Source organism: Babylonia areolata, chromosome 24 (genome assembly GCF_041734735.1).
Source record: "Babylonia areolata isolate BAREFJ2019XMU chromosome 24, ASM4173473v1, whole genome shotgun sequence".
NCBI classification, from domain to species: Eukaryota; Metazoa; Mollusca; class Gastropoda; order Neogastropoda; family Buccinidae; genus Babylonia; species Babylonia areolata.
In genome coordinates this window covers 1,274,638-1,299,201 of record NC_134899.1, presented here as the reverse complement: position 1 = coordinate 1,299,201, position 24,564 = coordinate 1,274,638, and the positions used below count along the sequence as shown (strand labels likewise).

The 24,564-nt window shown below is 51.6% G+C and overlaps 1 protein-coding gene across 11 annotated transcripts in view; it reads right to left on the bottom strand.

The window, feature by feature from the left end:
- LOC143299214 (uncharacterized) overlaps window positions 1–24,564 on the bottom strand; it is a 149,847-nt gene that overhangs the window by 19,370 nt on the left and 105,913 nt on the right. For all 11 annotated transcript variants that reach the window (XR_013057491.1, XR_013057492.1, XR_013057493.1 and 8 more), the window contains 4 exons: window positions 14,539–14,712; window positions 11,582–11,713; window positions 5,188–5,317; window positions 4,313–4,552 (listed from right to left, as the gene is read on the bottom strand). Coding sequence is in view for 4 of the 11 variants with exons in the window: in XM_076612406.1 (XP_076468521.1) it covers window positions 4,313–4,552; window positions 5,188–5,317; window positions 11,582–11,713; window positions 14,539–14,712 (676 nt within the window). In the remaining 7 variants the exon portion in view is untranslated. The remainder of the gene's footprint in view (window positions 1–4,312; window positions 4,553–5,187; window positions 5,318–11,581; window positions 11,714–14,538; window positions 14,713–24,564) is intronic.

Genomic DNA, 24,564 nt, shown 5'->3' with positions numbered 1-24,564 from the left:
CAAACCTATATGGACCTCCACACCACCATTGTCATTCTCCTCCTCCTCTTCACAACACCTGCCTTTCCCAAACCTATATGCACCTCCACACCACCATCATCATTCTCCTCCTCCTCTTCACAACACCTGCCTTTCCCAAACCTATATGGACCTCCACACCACCATTGTCATTCTCCTCCTCCAACTCACAACACCTGCCTTTCCCAAACCTATATGGACCTCCACACCACCATCATCATTCTCCTCCTCCTCCTCACAACACCTGCCTTTCCCAAACCAATATGGACCTCCACACCACCATTGTCATTCTCCTCCTCCTCCTCACAACACCTGCCTTTCCCAAACCAATATGGACCTCCACACCACCATTGTCATTCTCCTCCTCCTCCTCACAACACCTGCCTTTCCCAAACCAATATGGACCTCCACACCACCATTGTCATTGTCCTCCTCCTCCTCACAACACCTGCCTTTCCAAAACCTATATGGACCTCCACACCACCATTGTCATTCTCCTCCTCCTCCTCACAACACCTGCCTTTCCCAAACCAATATGGACCTCCACACCACCATTGTCATTCTCCTCCTCCTCCTCACAACACCTGCCTTTCCCAAACCAATATGGACCTCCACACCACCATTGTCATTCTCCTCCTCCTCCTCACAACACCTGCCTTTCCCAAACCAATATGGACCTCCACACCACCATTGTCATTCTCCTCCTCCTCCTCACAACACCTGCCTTTCCCAAACCAATATGGACCTCCACACCACCATTGTCATTCTCCTCCTCCTCCTCACAACACCTGCCTTTCCAAAACCAATATGGACCTCCACACCACCATTGTCATTCTCCTCCTCCTCCTCACAACACCTGCCTTTCCCAAACCTATATGGACCTCCACACCACCATTGTCATTCTCCTCCTCCTCCTCACAACACCTGCCTTTCCCAAACCAATATGGACCTCCACACCACCATTGTCATTCTCCTCCTCCTCCTCACAACACCTGCCTTTCCCAAACCTATATGGACCTCCACACCACCATTGTCATTCTCCTCCTCCTCCTCACAACACCTGCCTTTCCCAAACCAATATGGACCTCCACACCACCATTGTCATTCTCCTCCTCCTCCTCACAACACCTGCCTTTCCCAAACCAATATGGACCTCCACACCACCATTGTCATTCTCCTCCTCCTCCTCACAACACCTGCCTTTCCCAAACCTATATGGACCTCCACACCACCATTGTCATTCTCCTCCTCCTCCTCACAACACCTGCCTTTCCCAAACCTATATGGACCTCCACACCACCATTGTCATTCTCCTCCTCCTCCTCACAACACCTGCCTTTCCCAAACCTATATGGACCTCCACACCACCATCATCATTCTCCTCCTCCTCCTCACAACACCTGCCTTTCCCAAACCTATATGGACCTCCACACCACCATTGTCATTCTCCTCCTCCTCCTCACAACACCTGCCTTTCCCAAACCTATATGGACCTCCACACCACCATCATCATTCTCCTCCTCCTCCTCACAACACCTGCCTTTCCCAAACCTATATGGACCTCCACACCACCATTGTCATTCTCCTCCTCCTCCTCACAACACCTGCCTTTCCCAAACCTATATGGACCTCCACACCACCATCATCATTCTCCTCCTCCTCCTCACAACACCTGCCTTTCCCAAACCAATATGGACCTCCACACCACCATCATCATTCTCCTCCTCCTCCTCACAACACCTGCCTTTCCCAAACCAATATGGACCTCCACACCACCATTGTCATTCTCCTCCTCCTCCTCACAACACCTGCCTTTCCCAAACCAATATGGACCTCCACACCACCATTGTCATTCTCCTCCTCCTCTTCACAACACCTGCCTGTCCCAAACCTATATGGACCTCCACACCACCATTGTCATTCTCCTCCTCCTCCTCACAACACCTGCCTTTCCCAAACCTATATGGACCTCCACACCACCATTGTCATTCTCCTCCTCCTCCTCACAACACCTGCCTTTCCCAAACCTATATGGACCTCCACACCACCATTGTCATTCTCCTCCTCCTCCTCACAACACCTGCCTTTCCCAAACCTATATGGACCTCCACACCACCATTGTCATTCTCCTCCTCCTCCTCACAACACCTGCCTTTCCCAAACCAATATGGACCTCCACACCACCATTGTCATTCTCCTCCTCCTCCTCACAACACCTGCCTTTCCCAAACCAATATGGACCTCCACACCACCATTGTCATTCTCCTCCTCCTCCTCACAACACCTGCCTTTCCCAAACCTATATGGACCTCCACACCACCATTGTCATTCTCCTCCTCCTCCTCACAACACCTGCCTTTCCCAAACCAATATGGACCTCCACACCACCATTGTCATTCTCCTCCTCCTCCTCACAACACCTGCCTTTCCAAAACCTATATGGACCTCCACACCACCATCATCATTCTCCTCCTCCTCCTCACAACACCTGCCTTTCCCAAACCTATATGGACCTCCACAGCACCATTGTCATTCTCCTCCTCCTCCTCACAACACCTGCCTTTCCCAAACCTATATGGACCTCCACACCACCATTGTCATTCTCCTCCTCCTCCTCACAACACCTGCCTTTCCCAAACCTATATGGACCTCCACAGCACCATTGTCATTCTCCTCCTCCTCTTCACAACACCTGCCTTTCCCAAACCTATATGGACCTCCACACCACCATTTTCATTCTCCTCCTCCTCTTCACAACACCTGCCTTTCCCAAACCTATATGGACCTCCACACCACCATTTTCATTCTCCTCCTCCTCTTCACAACACCTGCCTTTCCCAAACCTATATGGACCTCCACACCACCATCATCATTGTCCTCCTCCTCCTCACAACACCTGCCTTTCCCAAACCAATATGGACCTCCACACCACCATCATCATTCTCCTCCTCCTCCTCACAACACCTGCCTTTCCCAAACCTATATGGACCTCCACACCACCATTGTCATTCTCCTCCTCCTCCTCACAACACCTGCCTTTCCCAAACCTATATGGACCTCCACACCACCATTGTCATTCTCCTCCTCCTCCTCACAACACCTGCCTTTCCCAAACCTATATGCACCTCCACACCACCATTGTCATTCTCCTCCTCCTCCTCACAACACCTGCCTTTCCCAAACCTATATGGACCTCCACAGCAGCAGCATCATTGTCCTCCTCCTCCTTCATCAATATTAAACTCAGCCACTCTCTCCACTCTCCTCACCTGCACCACCCCCATTAACAATCCCAGGCCTTCCTGCAAGGTGGGGGGAATGGTGGAGAAGCTTAACCGCCAACAGTGTCTGCCAACAGTGTCTGTCAACAGTGTCTGTCAACAGTGTCTGTGTCTGTCAACAGTGTCTGTCAACAGTGTCTGTCAACAGTGTCTGTGTCTGTCAACAGTGTCTGTCAACAGTGTCTGTCAACAGTGTCTGTCAACAGTGTCTGCCAACAGTGTCTGTCAACAGTGTCTGTCAACAGTGTCAACAGTGTCTGTGTCTGTCAACAGTGTCTGCCAACAGTGTCTGCCAACAGTGTCTGTCAACAGTGTCTGTGTCTGCCAACAGTGTCTGTCAACAGTGTCTGCCAACAGTGTCTGCCAACAGTGTCTGTCAACAGTGTCTGTCAACAGTGTCTGTGTCTGTCAACAGTGTCTGTCAACAGTGTCTGTGTCTGCCAACAGTGTCTGCCAACAGTGTCTGTCAACAGTGTCTGTGTCTGCCAACAGTGTCTGTCAACAGTGTCTGTCAACAGTGTCTGCCAACAGTGTCTGTCAACAGTGTCTGTGTCTGTCAACAGTGTCTGTCAACAGTGTCTGTCAACAGTGTCTGCCAACAGTGTCTGTCAACAGTGTCTGTCAACAGTGTCTGTCAGGGTCTGGATTTGATTCCAGGTGTCACCTGTTCTATGTTTGAACGGAAAATCAAACTGAGCGCCTAGTCTTTTGCTTTTGGGCCAGACGATAAACCGAGGTCCTGTGTACAACAAGCACTTGGCGTACTGAAAAAGAACCCATGGCAACAAGAGTATTGTCCGCTGGCAGAATTCTGTCAAAGAAATCCACTCTGACAGGTACACAATGTTCATGCACTCAAGGCCTGACAGTGAGCTGAGTTACGATGCTGCTGAGGTATCTGCCTTACAGATGGGAACGCAGTGTATAAAAGGATTTGTCTGAACCCAGTGATGCATCCTTGATAAACTGAAAGCTGGTACTGCCTCCCCCTGCACCCTAACCCCCAAACTCACGCTGGCAGTGGTGCATGTCCTTGTCCACGTCCCTCAGTGCCTGCATCAGGTGAGTGGCGGCAGGAGGCACGGCCCCCCCAGGCCCCCCACTGCAGCCAGCCCCGCCCCGCCGGTGGAGCCAGGCCTGGAGCACGGCCTGTGCCCTGAGGGTCGGGGGGGCGTCCCGGGGGGTCCGCTGCAGGGCCTCCAGCTCCGGGGGGGGCACCGTCAGGCGAAGACCCAGCCTCTGGTAGTCCGCACCTGGGAGCATCAGCATGGTGATGAGAGGGTGTATGAATGAATGAATGAAAGGTATTTCTATGAATTAATCTAGACTCAGTACACTGGTAATCACCCCTTTACACAGCCATGCCTGAAAATGACCAACCACACACACACAGCCAAATTCATACTCACATTGTTTATTTCAAACCGTTTGGGAGGTAATATGAAATGTGACATATTATCTGTTTACAATTTAAAAAATTTTTTTTAATGTAATCAGCATCAGGGAGGAAGGAGGGAGGAGGAGGGGGAAGGAGGGAGGGGGAGGGTGGGGAGGGGGGGAGGAGGGAGGGGGAGAGTGGGGGAAGGAGGGAGGGGGAGGGTGGGGAGGGGGAAGGAGGGAGGGGGAGGGTGGGGGAAGGAGGGAGGGGGCAGGGAGGGGGGAGGGAGGGAGGAGGGGGCAGGGAGGGGGGGAGGGGGCAGGGAGGGGGGAGGAGAAAGGAGGGAGGAAGGAGGGAGGGAGAAAGGAGGGAGGAAGGAGGGAGGGAGAAAGGAGGGAGGAAGGAGGGAGGGGAGGGGAGAGGAGGGGGAAGGAGGGAGGGGAGAGGAGGAGGGAGGGGGCAGGGAGGGGGGAGGAGAAAGGAGGGAGGAAGGAGGGAGGGCCACCTCACCGATGAGGTCTAGCAGCCTGTCCAGTGTCAGGCGGACCTGGGGGTCCATGGAGTCCGTCCCAGGGGTCCTGCTGTGGGGCTGTGCTTCAGGGGCCTCATCCAGGGCTGTCAGCACCCGCTGCACCTCCTCCTGCACATGTAGCCACCAACATGCCTCATCTGTAGCCACCAACATAGCTATTGTGTAGCCACCAATATAGCTCATCTGTAGCCACCAACATAGCTCACGTTATGCACGTGTTGCCACCAACATAGTTCACGCCATCCACATGTAGCCACCAACATAGTTCACATTATGCACATGCAGTTAGAAACATCGTTCACATTATGTTCATTTTGTTAGAAACACAATTTACATCATCTGCAGGAACACAGTTCACATCATCTGCAGGAACACAGTTCACATCACCAACATAATTCACATTATGTAAGTGTGTTTGAAATGCAGTTTACATCATCTGCAGGAACATACTTTACATCATGTGCTAGAGTATAGTGAAGTACTTGTTTTTAAAGAATGATTGAGAGGTGTTTTCTTCATATATATGCATGCATGCATGATTATGTTTCTTTGCACACTTAGGGATGTGTGTGGGTGTGTGTGTGTGTGGGTACACACACACAAAGGTAGTTCTTCATTACTATTTAAATTTCAATGTATTTCTGTTTACATCTTGTCTATATTTTGTAGACTGATACATTCAGAAATCTAAAAGCGCTCCACTGCATGCATTTTTCTTCACAATGTCTTGTTTCGTTTGTTTTATGAAAATCCTTCAAACAGAAATAACTTGCCGAACTCTTTACATGAACACAAAAATACACACATGTGCACACAAACAAAGAAGACAGTCTTCATGTTTACACCTAAATCAAAGCAGCAAAAAGTTTCAAAATTTATAACAATAATAATAATAATAATAATAATAATAATAACAATAACAATCACCATCATAATCATGGGGTATAACAAAAGCCCGAGTTACACTTTGACACAAGGGAAATAATCAAAATGGAAGTTGGGCAAAGAACTTTCGGGTTGTAGTGGCTGCTCTCCCTTCCCTCGCCCTGCGGCTGGTTGGAAGGTTACGTCCAGAAACTGGCAATAAGTGACTTCAGCGTTGTTGCTCCCCTCTCTGTCCGTCCGTCTGTCTGTCTGTCTGTCAGCTGGTGTGTATGTCTGTGTCTCACACCTCTCGCTGTTCCCTCAGTGTGTTTGTGTCTCTTTCTCTCTTTTCCACCCTGTTGTGTGTGTGTGTGTGTGTGTGTGTGTGTGTGTGTTGTGTGTATGTGTGTGTGTCTGTATGTGTGCCTATATGCGTGTGTTTGTGTGTGTGCATGCGTGCACACTTCATGAGTGCGGATTGATCGATAGATGCTAAAGTATATAAATTATGTTTTTTAAAATTCTTTTTTTAAAAATCCAGGATTGGGGAAGGGTGGAGACCAACACCTGATCAGCACACAAAGCCAAAGTGAGGGTCAGGTGAAAGACTCTGCTCTGGGTGTGTGAAATACATCACAGGAAGAGGACTCTGCTCTAGGTGTGTGAAATACATCACAGGAAGAGGACTCTGCTCTGGGTGTGTGAAATACATCACAGGAAGAGGACGCCACTCTGCTCTGGGTGTGTGAAATACATCACAGGAAGAGGACTCTGCTCTAGGTGTGTGAAATACATCACAGGAAGAGGACTCTGCTCTAGGTGTGTGAAATACATCACAGGAAGAGGACTCTGCTCTAGGTGTGTGAAATACATCACAGGAAGAGGACTCTGCTCTGGGTGTGTGAAATACATCACAGGAAGAGGACTCTGCACTAGGTGTGTGAAATACATCACAGGAAGAGGACTCTGCTCTAGGTGTGTGAAATACATCACAGGAAGAGGACTCTGCTCTGGGTGTGTGAAATACATCACAGGAAGAGGACTCTGCTCTGGGTGTGTGAAATACATCACAGGAAGAGGACTCTGCTCTAGGTGTGTGAAATACATCACAGGAAGGGGACTCTGCTCTAGGTGTGTGAAATACATCACAGGAAGAGGACTCTGCTCTGGGTGTGTGAAATACATCACAGGAAGAGGACTCTGCTCTAGGTGTGTGAAATACATCACAGGAAGAGGACTCTGCTCTAGGTGTGTGAAATACATCACAGGAAGAGGACTCTGCACTAGGTGTGTGAAATACATCACAGGAAGAGGACGTCACTCTGCACTAGGTGTGTGAAATACATCACAGGAAGAGGACTCTGCTCTGGGTGTGTGAAATACATCACAGGAAGAGGACTCTGCTCTGGGTGTGTGAAATACATCACAGGAAGAGGACGTCACTCTGCACTAGGTGTGTGAAATACATCACAGGAAGAGGACTCTGCTCTAGGTGTGTGAAATACATCACAGGAAGAGGACTCTGCTCTAGGTGTGTGAAATACATCACAGGAAGAGGACTCTGCTCTAGGTGTGTGAAATACATCACAGGAAGAGGACTCTGCTCTAGGTGTGTGAAATACATCACAGGAAGAGGACGCCACTCTGCTCTAGGTGTGTGAAATACATCACAGGAAGAGGACTCTGCACTAGGTGTGTGAAATACATCACAGGAAGGGGACTCTGCTCTAGGTGTGTGAAATACATCACAGGAAGGGGACTCTGCTCTAGGTGTGTGAAATACATCACAGGAAGAGGACGCCATTCTGCACTAGGTGTGTGAAATACATCACAGGAAGAGGACTCTGCTCTAGGTGTGTGAAATACATCACAGGAAGAGGACGCCACTCTGCACTAGGTGTGTGAAATACATCACAGGAAGAGGACGTCACTCTGCTCTAGGTGTGTGAAATACATCACAGGAAGGGGACTCTGCTCTAGGTGTGTGAAATACATCACAGGAAGAGGACGCCACTCTGCTCTAGGTGTGTGAAATACATCACAGGAAGAGGACTCTGCTCTAGGTGTGTGAAATACATCACAGGAAGAGGACTCTGCTCTAGGTGTGTGAAATACATCACAGGAAGGGGACTCTGCTCTAGGTGTGTGAAATACATCACAGGAAGAGGACTCTGCTCTGGGTGTGTGAAATACATCACAGGAAGAGGACTCTGCTCTAGGTGTGTGAAATACATCACAGGAAGAGGACGCCACTCTGCTCTAGGTGTGTGAAATACATCACAGGAAGAGGACGCCACTCTGCTCTAGGTGTGTGAAATACATCACAGGAAGAGGACTCTGCTCTAGGTGTGTGAAATACATCACAGGAAGAGGACTCTGCTCTAGGTGTGTGAAATACATCACAGGAAGAGGACGTCACTCTGCACTAGGTGTGTGAAATCCATCACAGGAAGAGGACTCTGCTCTAGGTGTGTGAAATACATCACAGGAAGAGGACGTCACTCTGCTCTAGGTGTGTGAAATACATCACAGGAAGAGGACGTCACTCTGCACTAGGTGTGTGAAATACATCACAGGAAGAGGACTCTGCTCTAGGTGTGTGAAATACATCACAGGAAGAGGACGTCACTCTGCTCTAGGTGTGTGAAATCCATCACAGGAAGAGGACTCTGCTCTAGGTGTGTGAAATACATCACAGGAAGGGGACTCTGCTCTAGGTGTGTGAAATACATCACAGGAAGAGGACTCTGCTCTAGGTGTGTGAAATACATCACAGGAAGGGGACTCTGCTCTAGGTGTGTGAAATACATCACAGGAAGAGGACTCTGCTCTAGGTGTGTGAAATACATCACAGGAAGAGGACTCTGCTCTAGGTGTGTGAAATACATCACAGGAAGAGGACGCCACTCTGCTCTAGGTGTGTGAAATACATCACAGGAAGAGGACGCCCACTTCACAACAGTGAAACCACCTGAACAAACAACAATCTACCTGGGTGGTAATGTGTGGATGTGGTGTGATGTGTGGATGTGGTGTGATTTGTTCCACATGGGTGATAATGTGTGATGTGGTGTGATGTGTTCCACATGGGTGATAATGTGTGGATGTGGTGTTATGTGTGGATGTGGTGTGATGTGTTCCACATGGGTGATAATGTGTGGATGTGGTGTGATGTGTGGATGTGGTGTGATGTGTTCCACACGGGTGGTAATGTGTGGATGTGGTGTGATGTGTTCCACATGGGTGATAATGTGTGGATGTGGTGTGATGTGTGGATGTGGTGTGATGTGTTCCACATGGGTGATAATGTGTGGATGTGATGTGTGGATGTGGTGTGATGTGTTCCACATGGGTGATAATGTGTGGATGTGGTGTGATGTGTGGATGTGGTGTGATGTGTTCCACATGGGTGGCAATGTGTGGATGTGGTGTGATGTGTTCCACATGGGTGATAATGTGTGGATGTGGTGTGATGTGTTCCACATGGGTGATAATGTGTGGATGTGGTGTAATGTGTGGATGTGGTGTGATGTGTTCCACATGGGTGATAATGTGTGGATGTGGTGTGATGTGTGGATGTGGTGTGATGTGTTCCACACGGGTGGTAATGTGTGGATGTGGTGTGATGCGTGCCACATGGGTGATAATGTGTGGATGTGGTGTGATGTGTGGATGTGGTGTGATGTGTTCCACATGGGTGATAATGTGTGGATTGGTGTGATGTGTGGATGTGGTGTGATGTGTTCCACATGGGTGATAATGTGTGGATGTGGTGTGATGTGTGGATGTGGTGTGATGTGTTCCACATGGGTGATAATGTGTGGATGTGGTGTGATGTGTTCCACATGGGTGATAATGTGTGGATGTGGTGTGATGTGTGGATGTGGTGTGATGTGTTCCACATGGGTGGCAATGTGTGGATGTGGTGTGATGTGTGGATGTGGTGTGATGTGTTCCACATGGGTGGCAATGTGTGGAGGTGGTGTGATGTGATCCACATGAGTCATGTCATGTCGTTGACAACTGTGTCCACCATGACAGTTTTCAAAATGGCAGTTAAAAAGATTTATTTGTGTTACAAATTCAGTATTTATTGGGAAGGAGGGTGGCAATGTTGGCCACACACACACACACACACACACACACACACACAGAGAGATATATATATATATATATACACATACATACATATATCTATATATATCTATACATATACATATATATATATATATATAGAGAGAGAGAGAGCGAGAGAGATGTGTGTATGTCTGTGTGTGTGTTTCGCACAAAGAACTGAAGCAGTAAGTGCCCACAGACCAGAGACCACACAACAGTGCCCACAGACCAGAGACCACACAACAGTGCCCACAGAACAGTGCCCACACAACAGTGCCCACAGAACAGTGCCCACAGAACAGTGCCCACAGACCAGAGACCACACAACAGTGCCCACAGAACAGTGCCCACAGAACAGTGCCCACAGAACAGAGACCACACAACAGTGCCCACAGAACAGTGCCCACAGAACAGTGCCCACAGAACAGAGACCACACAACAGTGCCCACAGAACAGTGCCCACAGAACAGTGCCCACAGAACAGTGCCCACACAACAGTGACCACACAACAGTGCCCACACAACAGTGCCCACACAACAGTGCCCACAGAACAGTGCCCACACAACAGTGCCCACAGAACAGTGCCCACAGAACAGAGACCACACAACAGTGCCCACACAACAGAGACCACACAACAGTGCCCACACAACAGTGCCCACAGAACAGAGACCACACAACAGTGCCCACAGAACAGAGACCACACAACAGTGCCCACAGAACAGTGCCCACAGAACAGAGACCACACAACAGTGCCCACAGAACAGTGCCCACAGAACAGAGACCACACAACAGTGCCCACAGAACAGAGACCACACAACAGTGCCCACACAACAGTGCCCACAGAACAGTGCCCACAGAACAGAGACCACACAACAGTGCCCACAGAACAGTGCCCACAGAACAGAGACCACACAACAGTGCCCACACAACAGTGCCCACACAACAGTGCCCACAGAACAGAGACCACACAACAGTGCCCACAGAACAGTGCCCACAGAACAGTGCCCACAGACCAGAGACCACACAACAGTGCCCACAGAACAGAGACCACACAACAGTGCCCACAGAACAGTGCCCACAGAACAGAGACCACACAACAGTGCCCACAGAACAGTGCCCACAGAACAGAGACCACACAACAGTGCCCACAGAACAGAGACCACACAACAGTGCCCACAGAACAGAGACCACACAACAGTGCCCACACAACAGTGCCCACACAACAGTGCCCACAGAACAGAGACCACACAACAGTGCCCACACAACAGTGCCCACACAACAGAGACCACACAACAGTGCCCACACAACAGTGCCCACACAACAGTGCCCACAGAACAGTGCCCACACAACAGTGCCCACAGAACAGTGCCCAATGAATCCCATCAGACCAACCTGCACACCCTCAGTGAGGTCCCGGAGCTGTTCCCGGAGGACCAGCAGCTCACAGCGCAGGGTCTCCTCCACCTGGTCTCCTGCCCGCTCCACCATGCCACCCAGCTCCTCCTGCACCCGCCCGTCCCTCTTCTGTACACACACACACACACACACACACACACACACACACACACACACACACACACACACATACACACACACACACTAATTTGATCTCATTCTCATTCAGCCGAGAAGACAGTACCCTCTGGCCGTGTGGCAGAGCAACGACCTGATATCACCATCATCATCATCATCATCATCATCATCATCACCAACAACATCTCCTGAACAACCTGACATCATCATCACCATCATCACCATCCCCTCAACAACCTGACATCATCATCACCATCATCACCATCCCCTCAACAACCTGACATCATCAACATCATCATCACCATCCCCTCAACAACCTGACATCATCAACATCATCATCACCATCCCCTCAACAACCTGACATCAACATCAGCATCATCATCATCCCCTCAACAACCTGACATCAACATCAACATCACCATCCCCTCAACAACCTGACATCATCAATATCATCATCATCATCATCCCCTCAACAACCTGACATCATCAACACCATCATCACCATCCCCTCAACAACCTGACATCATCAATATCATCATCATCATCCCCTCAACAACCTGACATCATCAATATCAATCATCCCCTCAACAACCTGACATCATCACCATCCCCTCAACAACCTGACATCATCAACATCATCATCACCATCCCCTCAACAACCTGACATCATCAACATCATCATCATCATCCCCTCAACAACCTGACATCATCAACATCATCATCATCATCCCCTCAACAACCTGACATCATCAACATCATCATCATCATCATCCCCTCAACAACCTGACATCATCATCATCCCCTAAAACAAGACAGACACAGACCTACACAGACATTTAACAGCAAACAATACATGTTGGACCGCTAAAACAATATTTTAAAAAAATATATATATTTTTTTTAAACCAACCAATAATGACCGCAAAAGAACTGTCCACAGGGTTGTGTGTATATACAGAGAGACAGACAGACAGACAGAGAGAGAGAGAGAGAGAGAGAGGCGCGAACATTGTTTTACTGCCACTGACATTGCTATTCTTTTGGCAAGGAGGACAATAAAAAAAAAGTTATATGAAAAGACAGCTGAATAGCGTTGCTATACAGATAAAAAAAAAAAAACCCAAAACATTCTGCTAAGAGTAAAAAGGGGAAAAAAAAAGAAACAACATAAAACTGAACTGTGATGTTAACATCGATGATCACTTTCCCACATTCTTAAAGGGTAGCCTGGTTATAGACAATACTACTGTAACATTACATTCTGAAACACATTTACCAGACTCACACACGTCGCTCACAATTCAATGGAGACAGACAGAGACAGAGAGACACAGAGAGAGAGGGGGGGGGGGGGAGATACACATACGTCCACTCATCACCCAACACCCTAACACCACCCCACCCAACACACAACAACCCAATCTGTTTACCAGCAACCACCACCCTCCTCATCCTCCTGCCGTCACACCCCCCCCCAGTCCCACATCCACACCCCGTCACACACACCCCCCAGTCCCACATCCACACCCCGTCACACACACACCCCCAGTCCCACATCCACACCCCGTCACACACACACCCCCAGTCCCACATCCACACCCCGTCACACCCACCCCCCCAGTCCCACATCCACACCCCGTCACACCCACCCCCCCAGTCCCACATCCACACCCCGTCACACACACCCCCCCAGTCCCACATCCACACCCCGTCACACCCACCCCTTCCTATCACACACCCACACCCCGTCACACCCACCCCTTCCAGTCCCACACCCCGTCACACCCACCCCTCCAGTCCCACACCCACACCCCGTCACACCCACCTCTTCCAGTCCCACACCCACACCACGTCACACCCACCCCTTCCAGTCCCACACCCCGTCACACCCACCCCTCCAGTCCCACACCCACACCCCGTCACACCCACCTCTTCCAGTCCCACACCCACACCCCGTCACACCCACCCCCCCAGTCCCACATCCACACCCCGTCACACCCACCCCTTCCAGTCCCACACCCACACCCCGTCACACCCACCCCTTCCAGTCCCACCCCCACACCGTCACACCCACCCACCCAGTCCCACATCCACACCCCGTCACACCCACCCCTTCCAGTCCCACACCCACACCCCGTCACACCCACCCCTTCCAGTCCCACACCCACACCCCGTCACACCCACCCCCCCAGTCCCACACCCCGTCACACCCACCCCTTCCAGTCCCACACCCACACCCCGTCACACCCACCCCTTCCAGTCCCACATCCACACCCCGTCACACCCACCCCTTCCAGTCCCACCCCCACACCCCGTCACACCCACCCCCCCAGTCCCACATCCACACCCCGTCACACCCACCCCTTCCAGTCCCACACCCACACCCCGTCACACCCACCCCTTCCAGTCCCACATCCACACCCCGTCACACCCACCCCTTCCAGTCCCACACCCACACCCCGTCACACCCACCCCTTCCAGTCCCACATCCACACCCCGTCACACCCACCCCTTCCAGTCCCACACCCACACCCCGTCACACCCACCCCTTCCAGTCCCACCCCCACACCCCGTCACACCCACCCCTTCCAGTCCCACACCCCGTCACACCCACCCCTTCCAGTCCCACCCCCACACCCCGTCACACCCACCCCTTCCAGTCCCACACCCCGTCACACCCACCCCTTCCAGTCCCACACCCCGTCACACCCACCCCTTCCAGTCCCACACCCCGTTACACCCACCCCTTCCAGTCCCACACCCCGTCACACCCACCCCTTCCAGTCCCACACCCACACCCCCAGTCCCGGACTCACCAGCACCCTGAGGTGTTCGTCCACCAGCAGCTTGTACCTGAGGAGGACGGTGTCTCTCTGGGATGACAGCTCGGCCACCTGTTTGGCCAGCTCCTCGATCCGTTCGTTGACCCCCTCCTCCTCCCCCACTTCACCCCCCTCCTCCGCCACGCCGTCCTCAGCCTGGCCTGTCATCTGTGTGGAAACACGGCAACACTGTGTTGGTGGATGGATACAGCAGGTGGGGGGGGGGGGAACACGGCAACACTGTGTTGGTGGATGGATACAGCAGGTGGGGGAGGGGGGGAACACGGCAACACTGTGTTGGTGGATGGATACAGCAGGGGGGGGAGGGGGCGGGGACACGGCAACACTGTGTTGGTGGATGGATACAGCAGGTGGGGGGGGGGGGGGGGAACACGGCAACACTGTGTTGGTGGATGGATACAGCAGGTGGGGGTGGGGGGGGGGGGGTGGGGGGGGACACGGCAACACTTTGTTGGTGGATGGATACAGCAGGTGGGGGGTGGGGGGGGGGACACGGCAACACTGTGTTGGTGGATGGATACAACAGGTGGGGGGGGGGGGGGACACGGCAACACTGTGTTGGTGGATGGATACAGCAGGTGGGGGGTGGGGGGGGGGAACACGGCAACACTGTGTTGGTGGATGGATACAACAGGTGGGGGGGGGGGGGAACAAAGCAACACTGTGTTGGTGGATGGATACAGCAGGTCGGGGGGGGGGGGGAACACGGCAACACTGTGTTGGTGGATGGATACAGCAGGTGGGGGGGGGGGGGAACACGGCAACACTGTGTTGGTGGATGGATACAGCAGGTGGGGGGGGGGGGAACACGGCAACACTGTGTTGGGGATGGATACAGCAGGTGGGGGGTGGGGGGGGGGGACACGGCAACACTGTGTTGGTGGATGGATACAGCAGGTGGGGGGTGGGGGGGGGGAACACGGCAACACTGTGTTGGGGATGGATACAGCAGGTGGGGGGTGGGGGGGGGAACACGGCAACACTGTGTTGGTGGATGGATACAGCAGGTGGGGGGGTGAGGGGGAACACGGCAACACTGTGTTGGTGGATGGATACAGCAGGTGGGGGGGTGAGGGGGACACGGCAACACTGTGTTGGTGGATGGATACAGCAGGTGGGGGGTGGGGGGGGAGGGGAACACGGCAACACTGTGTTGGTGGATGGATACAGCAGGTGGGGGGGGGCTTGTTTTTTTTTGGGGGGAGAGAGATGGAAGACAGACAGACTGACAGACAGATGAACAGACAGACAGACAGACAATGATGAATGTTTCATTGAGGATAGAATGGATAAGCTGAAGAACAGCACGGGGTCAATGCTGTTCCCCCCACACTGACAGACAGGACAGCACAGCACGGGGTCAATGCTGTTCCCCCACACTGACAGACAGGACAGCACAGCACAGCACGGGGTCAATGCTGTTTCCACACACACACACACACACTGACAGACAGCACAGCACAGCACAGCACGGGGTCAATGCTGCCCCCCCCCCCCCGCCCCCCCCCCCCCCCCCCCACTGACAGACAGACTGACAGACAGATGAACAGACAGACAGACAGACAATTATGAATATTTCACTGAGGATAGAATGGATAAGCTGAAGAACAGCACGGGGTCAATGCTGTCCCCCCCCCCCCCCACTGACAGACAGCACAGCACGGGGTCAATGCTGTTTCCCCCCCACTGACAGACAGCACAGCACGGGGTCAATGCTGTCCCCCCCCCCCACTGACAGACAGCACAGCACGGGGTCAATGCTGTTTCCCCCCCACTGATAGACAGCACAGCACGGAGTCAATGCTGTCTCCCCCCCCCCCCACTGACAGACAGCACAGCATGGGGTCAATGCTGTTTCCCCCCCACTGACAGACAGCACATCACGGGGTCAATGCTGTTCCCTCCACACTGACAGACAGCACAGCACGGGGTCAATGCTGTTTCCCCCCACACTGACAGACAGCACAGCACGGGGTCAATGCTGTTTCCCCCCCACACTGACAGACAGAACAGCACGGGGTCAATGCTGTTTCCCCCCCACACTGACAGACAGAACAGCACGGGGTCAATGCTGTTTCCCCCCACACTGACAGACAGCACAGTACAGCACGGGGTCAGCTCTGTTCCCCCACTGGAAGGGTGGGCGGGGCGGGGGGGGGGGGTCTGTTGAATGCAGTGAGGTGTGGGCGGGGGGGGGGGTCTGTTGAATGCAGTGAGGGGTGGGCGGGGGGGAGGGGGGTCTGTTGAATGCAGTGAGGGGTGGGCGGTGGGAGGGGGGGGGGGTCTGTTGAATGCAGTGAGGTGTGGGCGGGGGGGGGGGGGGGTTCTGTTGAATGCAGTGAGGGGTGGGCGGGGGGGGGGTCTGTTGAATGCAGTGAGGTGTGGGCGGGGGGGGGGGGTCTGTTGAATGCAGTGAGGGGTGGGCAGGGGGGGGGGGGTCTGTTGAATGCAGTGAGGTGTGGGCGGGGGGGGGGGGGGTCTGTTGAATGCAGTGAGGGGTGGGCGGGGGGGGGGGTCTGTTGAATGATGTGAGGGGTGGGCGGGGGGGAGGGGTCTGTTGAATGATGTGAGGTGTGGGCGGGGGGGGGAGGGGTCTGTTGAATGATGTGAGGTGTGGGCGGGGGGGGGGGTCTGTTGAATGATGTGAGGGGTGGGCGGGGGGAGGGGTCTGTTGAATGCAGTGAGGTGTGGGCGGGGGGGGGGTGTCTGTTGAATGATGTCAGGGGTGGGCGGGGGGGAGGGGGGTCTGTTGAATGATGTGAGGGGTGGGCGGGGGGGGAGGGGGGTCTGTTGAATGCAGTGAGGGGTGGGCGGGGGGGGGGGGTCTGTTGAATGCAGTGAGGGGTGGGCGGGGGGAGGGGGGTCTGTTGAATGCAGTGAGGGGTGGGCGGGGGGGGGGGGTCTGTTGAATGCAGTGAGGGGTGGGCAGGGGGGGGGGTCTGTTGAATGCAGTGAGGGGTGGGCGGGGGGGAGGGGTCTGTTGAATGATGTGAGGGGTGGGCGGGGGGTGGGGGGGTCTGTTGAATGATGTGAGGGGTGGGCGGGGGGTCTGTTGAATGCAGTGAGGTATGGGCGGGGGGGGGGGGGGTCTGTTCAATGCAGTGAGGTGTGGGCGGGGGGGGGGGGTCTGTTGAATGCAGTGAGGTATGGGCGGGGGGGGGGGGTCTGTTGAATGATGTGAGGGGTGGGCGGGGGGGGGGGATCTGTTGAATGCAGTGAGGGGTGGGCGGGGGGAGGGAGGTCTGTTGAATGCAGTGAGGGGTGGGCGGGGGGGGGGGGGGGTCTGTTGAATGCAGTGAGGGGTGGGCGGGGGGGGGGGGTCTGTTGAATGCAGTGAGGGGTGGGGGTGGGGGGGTCTGTTCAATGCAGTGAGGTGTGGGCGGGGGGGGGGGGGGGGGTCTGTTGAATGCAGTGAGGTATGGGCGGGGGGGGGGGGGGGGTCTGTTGAATGATGTGAGGGGTGGGCGGGGGGGGGGGGTCTGTTGAATGCAGTGAGGGGTGGGCGGGGGGAGGGGGGTCTGTTGAATGCAGTAAGGGGTGGGCGGGGGGAGGGGGGTCTGTTGAATGCAGTGAGGGGTGGGCGGGGGGGAGGGGGGTCTGTTGAATGATGTGAGGGGTGGGCGGGGGGAGGGGGGGTCTGTTGAATGATGTGAGGGGTGGGCGGGGGGGGGGGTCTGTTGAATGCAGTGAGGGGTGGGCGGGGGGGGGGGTCTGTTGAATGCAGTGAGGTATGGGCGGGGGGGGGGGGTCTGTTGAATGATGTGAGGGGTGGGCGGGGGGGGGGTCTGTTCAATGCAGTGAGGGGTGGGCGGGGGGAGGGGGGTCTGTTGAATGATGTGAGGGGTGGGCGGGGGGGGAGGGGGGTCTGTTGAATGCAGTGAGGGGTGGGCGGGGGGGGGGGGAAGGGTCTGTTGAATGATGTGAGGGGTGGGCGGGGGGGGGGGGGTCTGTTGAATGCAGTGAGGGGTGGGCGGGGGGGGGGGGGTCTGTTGAATGATGTGAGGGGTGGGCGGGGGGGGGGGGGTCTGTTGAATGATGTGAGGGGTGGGCGGGAGATTCGTGATTCACAGCAGCACACCACACCTGGTGCACCATGTACAGCAAACATGTGACAGCTCCCTGCAGGAAATGCTCTTATGGCTTTACACACACACATACACACACAAACAAAAACCAACGAACGTAAGAGCGCGCGCACACACACACACACACACACACACACACACACACACACGCACGCACGCACACATACACACACACACGCGCGCACACACATCCCTTACCCAAACATAACCCACACCTGTGCTGTGCACAAAAACCCGCGTTCCTGCCACCCACCTCCCCCTCCCCTTATAAATATCTCTCTATCTCTTTCTCTCCATTCTCTTTCTACTCTCACTCTCACTCTCTCTCTCTCTCTCTCTCTCTCTCTCTCTCTCTCAGAGCACAACACCTGCCACTAGCATTCATGAGAGCTGCATGGCGGTATTTCAGATGGTGCTGGTGGTGCGGGGGTTCTTTCACTGTGCCCGAACTAGGATGTACACCTTCAATGTGTTTATTCCACACGTACCAGTCAGTGTGTTGAACAATATTTTCAGACACCGAAAACATGTCATATATATATGGCTTTACACACACACACACACACACACACACACACACACACATTATATATATATATATATATATATATAGAGAGAGAGAGAGAGAGAGAGAGAGGGATGATGTTTTTAGGCCGGTTATTGTTTGTGGAGCAGAAGTTTTCGTACCCTTGATTTGAAGGACAATAAAATAGTATATATTTATATATATATATATATATGTGTGTGTGTGTGTGTGTGTGTGTGTGTGTAAAGCCATATATATATATGACATGTGAACCTATTTTTGTAACGAGAACATCAGGATTGGAAACAAGCATATATTGTTCAAACAATGGACAGAAAAGGGTATTAATTTTATCCACCACAATAATGGCAACTTCCTCAGTTTTAATCAATTTAAGACAATATGTGATGTAAATACACATTTCATTGATTATCACGGCTGTATCCAGACTATCAAAAACACTGTGATAAGTCTGACTTTAGTATACAAAGAAAAAAAGCTTTGAATATTAAAAAAATCATTGCAGATTATTTATTCTGTCAGTAAAGGAACTAAAGCATACAATGAAATAATGAATGATAACTATATGAAGCCGAACTGTTGCATAAGATGGAGCAATATGTTACGAACAGATATAAACTGGGATATTTACATTTCACAAAATTAAAAAAATAATAATGAAGTTAGACTCCAGTGGTTTCAGGTTCGGCTTGTTCATAGGATAATAGCAACAAACAAAATACTGAAAAGAATGAAAATTTGCCAAGATGATACATGTAGCTTCTGCCACTTAGAGAGTGAGGATATCAAACATCTGTTTTGGAGATGTAATATTGTCAATTCCTTTTAGTCTGTTTTGGAACGGACTTTGAACGAAAAATGCCAACATATTTCAAACTTAAAATTAACAGAAAAGATTATTCTGTTCTGTAATTGCTTTACAATTTCATCTGATGATATCCTAGATTTCTAAATCCTGCATGCTAAATATTTATAAATGTAGAATAGATTGCACACCACCAGTACTGGAAACCTTTTTGCATCAAATTAAGGCACGGTACAAATATTTGTCATACATAAATATGTGTGACACATCATTTAGAATAAAGTGGTTTTACAACATGCCACTGATGGACAACCAAAGATAAATCCACTCTTGTACAGTAGTGTATATTTATCCTTTATTTGTAGAGTCGTTCTTGAGATGAAAACAATTATCCTGTACAGCATAAATAGTCCATACAAAAAAAAAAACCAAAAAAAACACCAACATATATATATATATATATATTAATTTGTATTACATTGTAACTTAAGACCATCCACATTAAAAATTAATGAAGATTCACCTTGTCCAAATTCTGGAAATGAACATTTTGTTGTTGTTGTTGTTTTTTTTTGTTTTGTTTTTTTTGTTGTTGTTGTATTGTTTGTTTTTTATTTTGTTGTTGCATGATTTGGATGTGTGGTTGGTTTTTTTGTTGGCTTTTTTTTCTTCTTGTTTTGTTTTGTTTTTTGTATGTGTCTGTGTGGTTGGGTTTTTTGTTTGTTTGTTTGTTTGTTTGCTGGGTTTTGTGTGTGTGTGTGTGTGTGTGTGTGTGTGTGTGTGTGTGTGTGTGTGTGTGTGTGTGATTATCTGAATCATAACACTCTGTTGCCGTTCGAACAAATTCATTGAGATACGGTGGTGACATGTGGTAGAGAGAGAGAAAGAGAGAGAGAGAGAGAGACATTAATATATATATGTATATATACAAAATGTGTGTGTGTGTTAATATATATGTTAAATACATACATTAACTACATATGTATATAGATAGACAGATGAGGCAGACGGATTGTATCACCTACAGAACGATGATGGGCTAGCTCTCTCATCCTTCCCCTCTCTCACATCCCACTTGTGCCTAGGAATTTCCACAGCAAATACCATGGGAATGGGAATTTCCACAGCAAAGACCATGGGAATTTCCACAGCAAAGACCATGGTTAAATTTCCACAGCAAAGGCCATGGGAATTTCCACAGCAAAGACCATGGTTAAATTTCCACAGCAGAGACCATGGGAATTTCCACAGCAAAGACCATGGGAATTTCCACAGCAAATACCATGGTTAAATTTCCACAGCAAAGACCATGGTTAATGCAATTACATCCGTGCTTTCCTTCTTCTTTTCGGTTGGGGATGGGGAGGAAGGTGGAGGAGAGTGGGGGGTGGTGTAAGGGGAAGGGTACGGCAGTGGTAAAGGCAGTGGATGGTTTACCTTCCCTCCTGCCATCTTTTTCTTTGATTTTTTTTTTCTTTCTTTCTTCTTCTGCTTTTCCCATTAAGGGACGTCAATTTGGGGGCGGGGGTGGAGGTGGGAGGGGAAATATACGTGGAACGAACAGATGACGTATGAACAGAAGAGGGAAAAATGCTTCTCTCTCTCTCTCTCTCTCTCTCTCTCTCTCTCTCTTCCATCAGCCAGGGAATTTCCATCCCAGCAAAAGGGCACTGTTAATGGGTTTACATAAAGTGCATTTCTTTTGCCTTTAGGGGGCTGGGGGGGTGGGGGGTGAGGTTTTGGAGAACAGTGTAGTCTGTAGGGGAGTGTAGTCTGTAGGGGAGTGAGTGTTTGGAGGACAGTGTAGTCTGTAGGGCAGTGAGTGTTTGGAGAACAGTGTAGTCTGTAGGGGAGTGAGTGTTTGGAGAACAGTGCAGTCTGTAGGGCAGTGAGTGTTTGGAGGACAGTGCAGTCTGTAGGGCAGTGAGTGTTTGGAGGACAGTGCAGTCTGTAGGGCAGTGAGTGTTTGGAGAACAGTGCAGTCTGTAGGGCAGTGAGTGTTTGGAGAACAGTGCAGTCTGTAGGGCAGTGAGTGTTTGGAGAACAGTGCAGTCTGTAGGGCAGTGAGTGTTTGGAGGACAGTGCAGTCTGTAGGGCAGTGAGTGTTTGGAGAACAGTGCAGTCTGTAGGGCAGTGGGTGTTTGGAGAACAGTGTAGTCTGTAGGGCAGTGAGTGTTTGGAGAACAGTGTAGTCTGTAGGGGAGTGAGTGTTTGGAGGACAGTGTAGTCTGTACGGTAGTGGGTGTTTGGAGGACAGTGTAGTCTGTACGGTAGTGGGTGTTTGGAGAACAGTGTAGTCTGTAGGGTAGTGGGTGTTTGGAGGACAGTGTAGTCTGTAGGGGAGTGGGTGTTTGGAGAACATCAGTGTAGTCTGTAGGGCAGTGAGTGTTTGGAGAACAGTGTAGTCTGTAGGGCAGTGAGTGTTTGGAGAACAGTGTAGTCTGTAGGGCAGTGAGTGTTTGGAGGACAGTGTAGTCTGTAGGGCAGTGAGTGTTTGGAGAACAGTGTAGTCTGTAGGGAAGTGAGTGTTTGGAGAACAGTGTAGTCTGTAGGGCAGTGAGTGTTTGGAGGACAGTGTAGTCTGAAGGGGAGTGAGTGTTTGGAGGACAGTGTAGTCTGTAGGGCAGTGAGTGTTTGGAGGACAGTGTAGTCTGTAGGGCAGTGAGTGTTTGGAGGACAGTGTAGTCTGAAGGGAAGTGAGTGTTTGGAGGACAGTGCAGTCTGTAGGGCAGTGAGTGTTTGGAGGACAGTGTAGTCTGAAGGGAAGTGAGTGTTTGGAGGACAGTGCAGTCTGTAGGGCAGTGAGTGTTTGGAGGACAGTGTAGTCTGAAGGGAAGTGAGTGTTTGGAGGACAGTGTAGTCTGTAGGGCAGTGGGTGTTTGGAGGACAGTGCAGTCTGTAGGGCAGTGAGTGTTTGGAGGACAGTGCAGTCTGTAGGGCAGTGGGTGTTTGGAGGACAGTGCAGTCTGTAGGGCAGTGGGTGTTTGTAGGGCAGTGGGTGTTTGGAGGACAGTGCAGTCTGTAGGGCAGTGAGTGTTTGGAGGACAGTGTAGTCTGTAGGGGAGTGAGTGTTTGGAGAACAGTGCAGTCTGTAGGGGAGTGAGTGTTTGGAGGACAGTGTAGTCTGTAGGGCAGTGAGTGTTTGGAGGACAGTGTAGTCTGTAGGGCAGTGAGTGTTTGGAGGACATCAGTGTAGTCTGTAGGGCAGTGAGTGTTTGGAGAACAGTGTAGTCTGTAGGGGAGTGAGTGTTTGGAGAACAGTGTAGTCTGTAGGGCAGTGAGTGTTTGGAGGACAGTGTAGTCTGTAGGGCAGTGAGTGTTTGGAGGACAGTGTAGTCTGCAGGGCACAGAACAGTGCAGTCTGAAGGGCACAGGACAGTGCAGTCTGAAGGGCACAGGACAGTGCAGTCTGAAGGGCACAGAACAGTACAGTCTGTAGGGCAGTGGGTGTTTGGAGAACAGTACAGTCTGTAGGGCAGTGAGTGTTTGGAGGACAGTGCAGTCTGTAGGGCAGTGGGTGTTTGGAGGACAGTGGGTGTTTGGAGGACAGTGCAGTCTGTAGGGCAGTGGGTGTTTGTAGGGCAGTGGGTGTTTGGAGGACAGTGCAGTCTGTAGGGCAGTGAGTGTTTGGAGGACAGTGTAGTCTGTAGGGGAGTGAGTGTTTGGAGAACAGTGCAGTCTGTAGGGGAGTGAGTGTTTGGAGGACAGTGTAGTCTGTAGGGCAGTGAGTGTTTGGAGGACAGTGTAGTCTGTAGGGCAGTGAGTGTTTGGAGGACAGTGTAGTCTGTAGGGGAGTGTAGTCTGTAGGGCAGTGAGTGTTTGGAGAACAGTGTAGTCTGTAGGGCAGTGGGTGTTTGGAGGACAGTGCAGTCTGAAGGGCAGTGGGTGTTTGGAGGACAGTGCAGTCTGAAGGGCAGTGGGTGTTTGGAGGACAGTGCAGTCTGCAGGGCAGTGGGTGTTTGGAGGACAGTGTAGTCTGTAGGGGAGTGAGTGTTTGGAGGACAGTGCAGTCTGAAGGGCAGTGGGTGTTTGGAGGACAGTGCAGTCTGTAGGGCAGTGAGTGTTTGGAGGACAGTGTAGTCTGTAGGGCAGTGAGTGTTTGGAGGACAGTGCAGTCTGCAGGGCACAGAACAGTGCAGTCTGAAGGGCACAGGACAGTGCAGTCTGCAGGGCACAGAACAGTGCAGTCTGAAGGGCAGTGGGTGTTTGGAGAACAGTACAGTCTGTAGGGCAGTGGGTGTTTGGAGGACAGTGCAGTCTGCAGGGCACAGAACAGTGCAGTCTGAAGGGCAGTGGGTGATGAACAACGTTCCACTCTCTCCGTCATCATGTGACGGTGATGCAGTGTGCTTTCTCCCTGACGTACAGTCAGGAGACGTTTCTTTCTTTCCACAGACACCACATGCACCAGCACTACATATTCAGGAAGATAGGATACGTATCTATTCACATGTGCACATACACACACGCCTACACGCACATTCTCTCTCTCTCTCCTTCCCTCCCTAACAACACACACACACACACACACACACACACACACACACACACACACACACAAA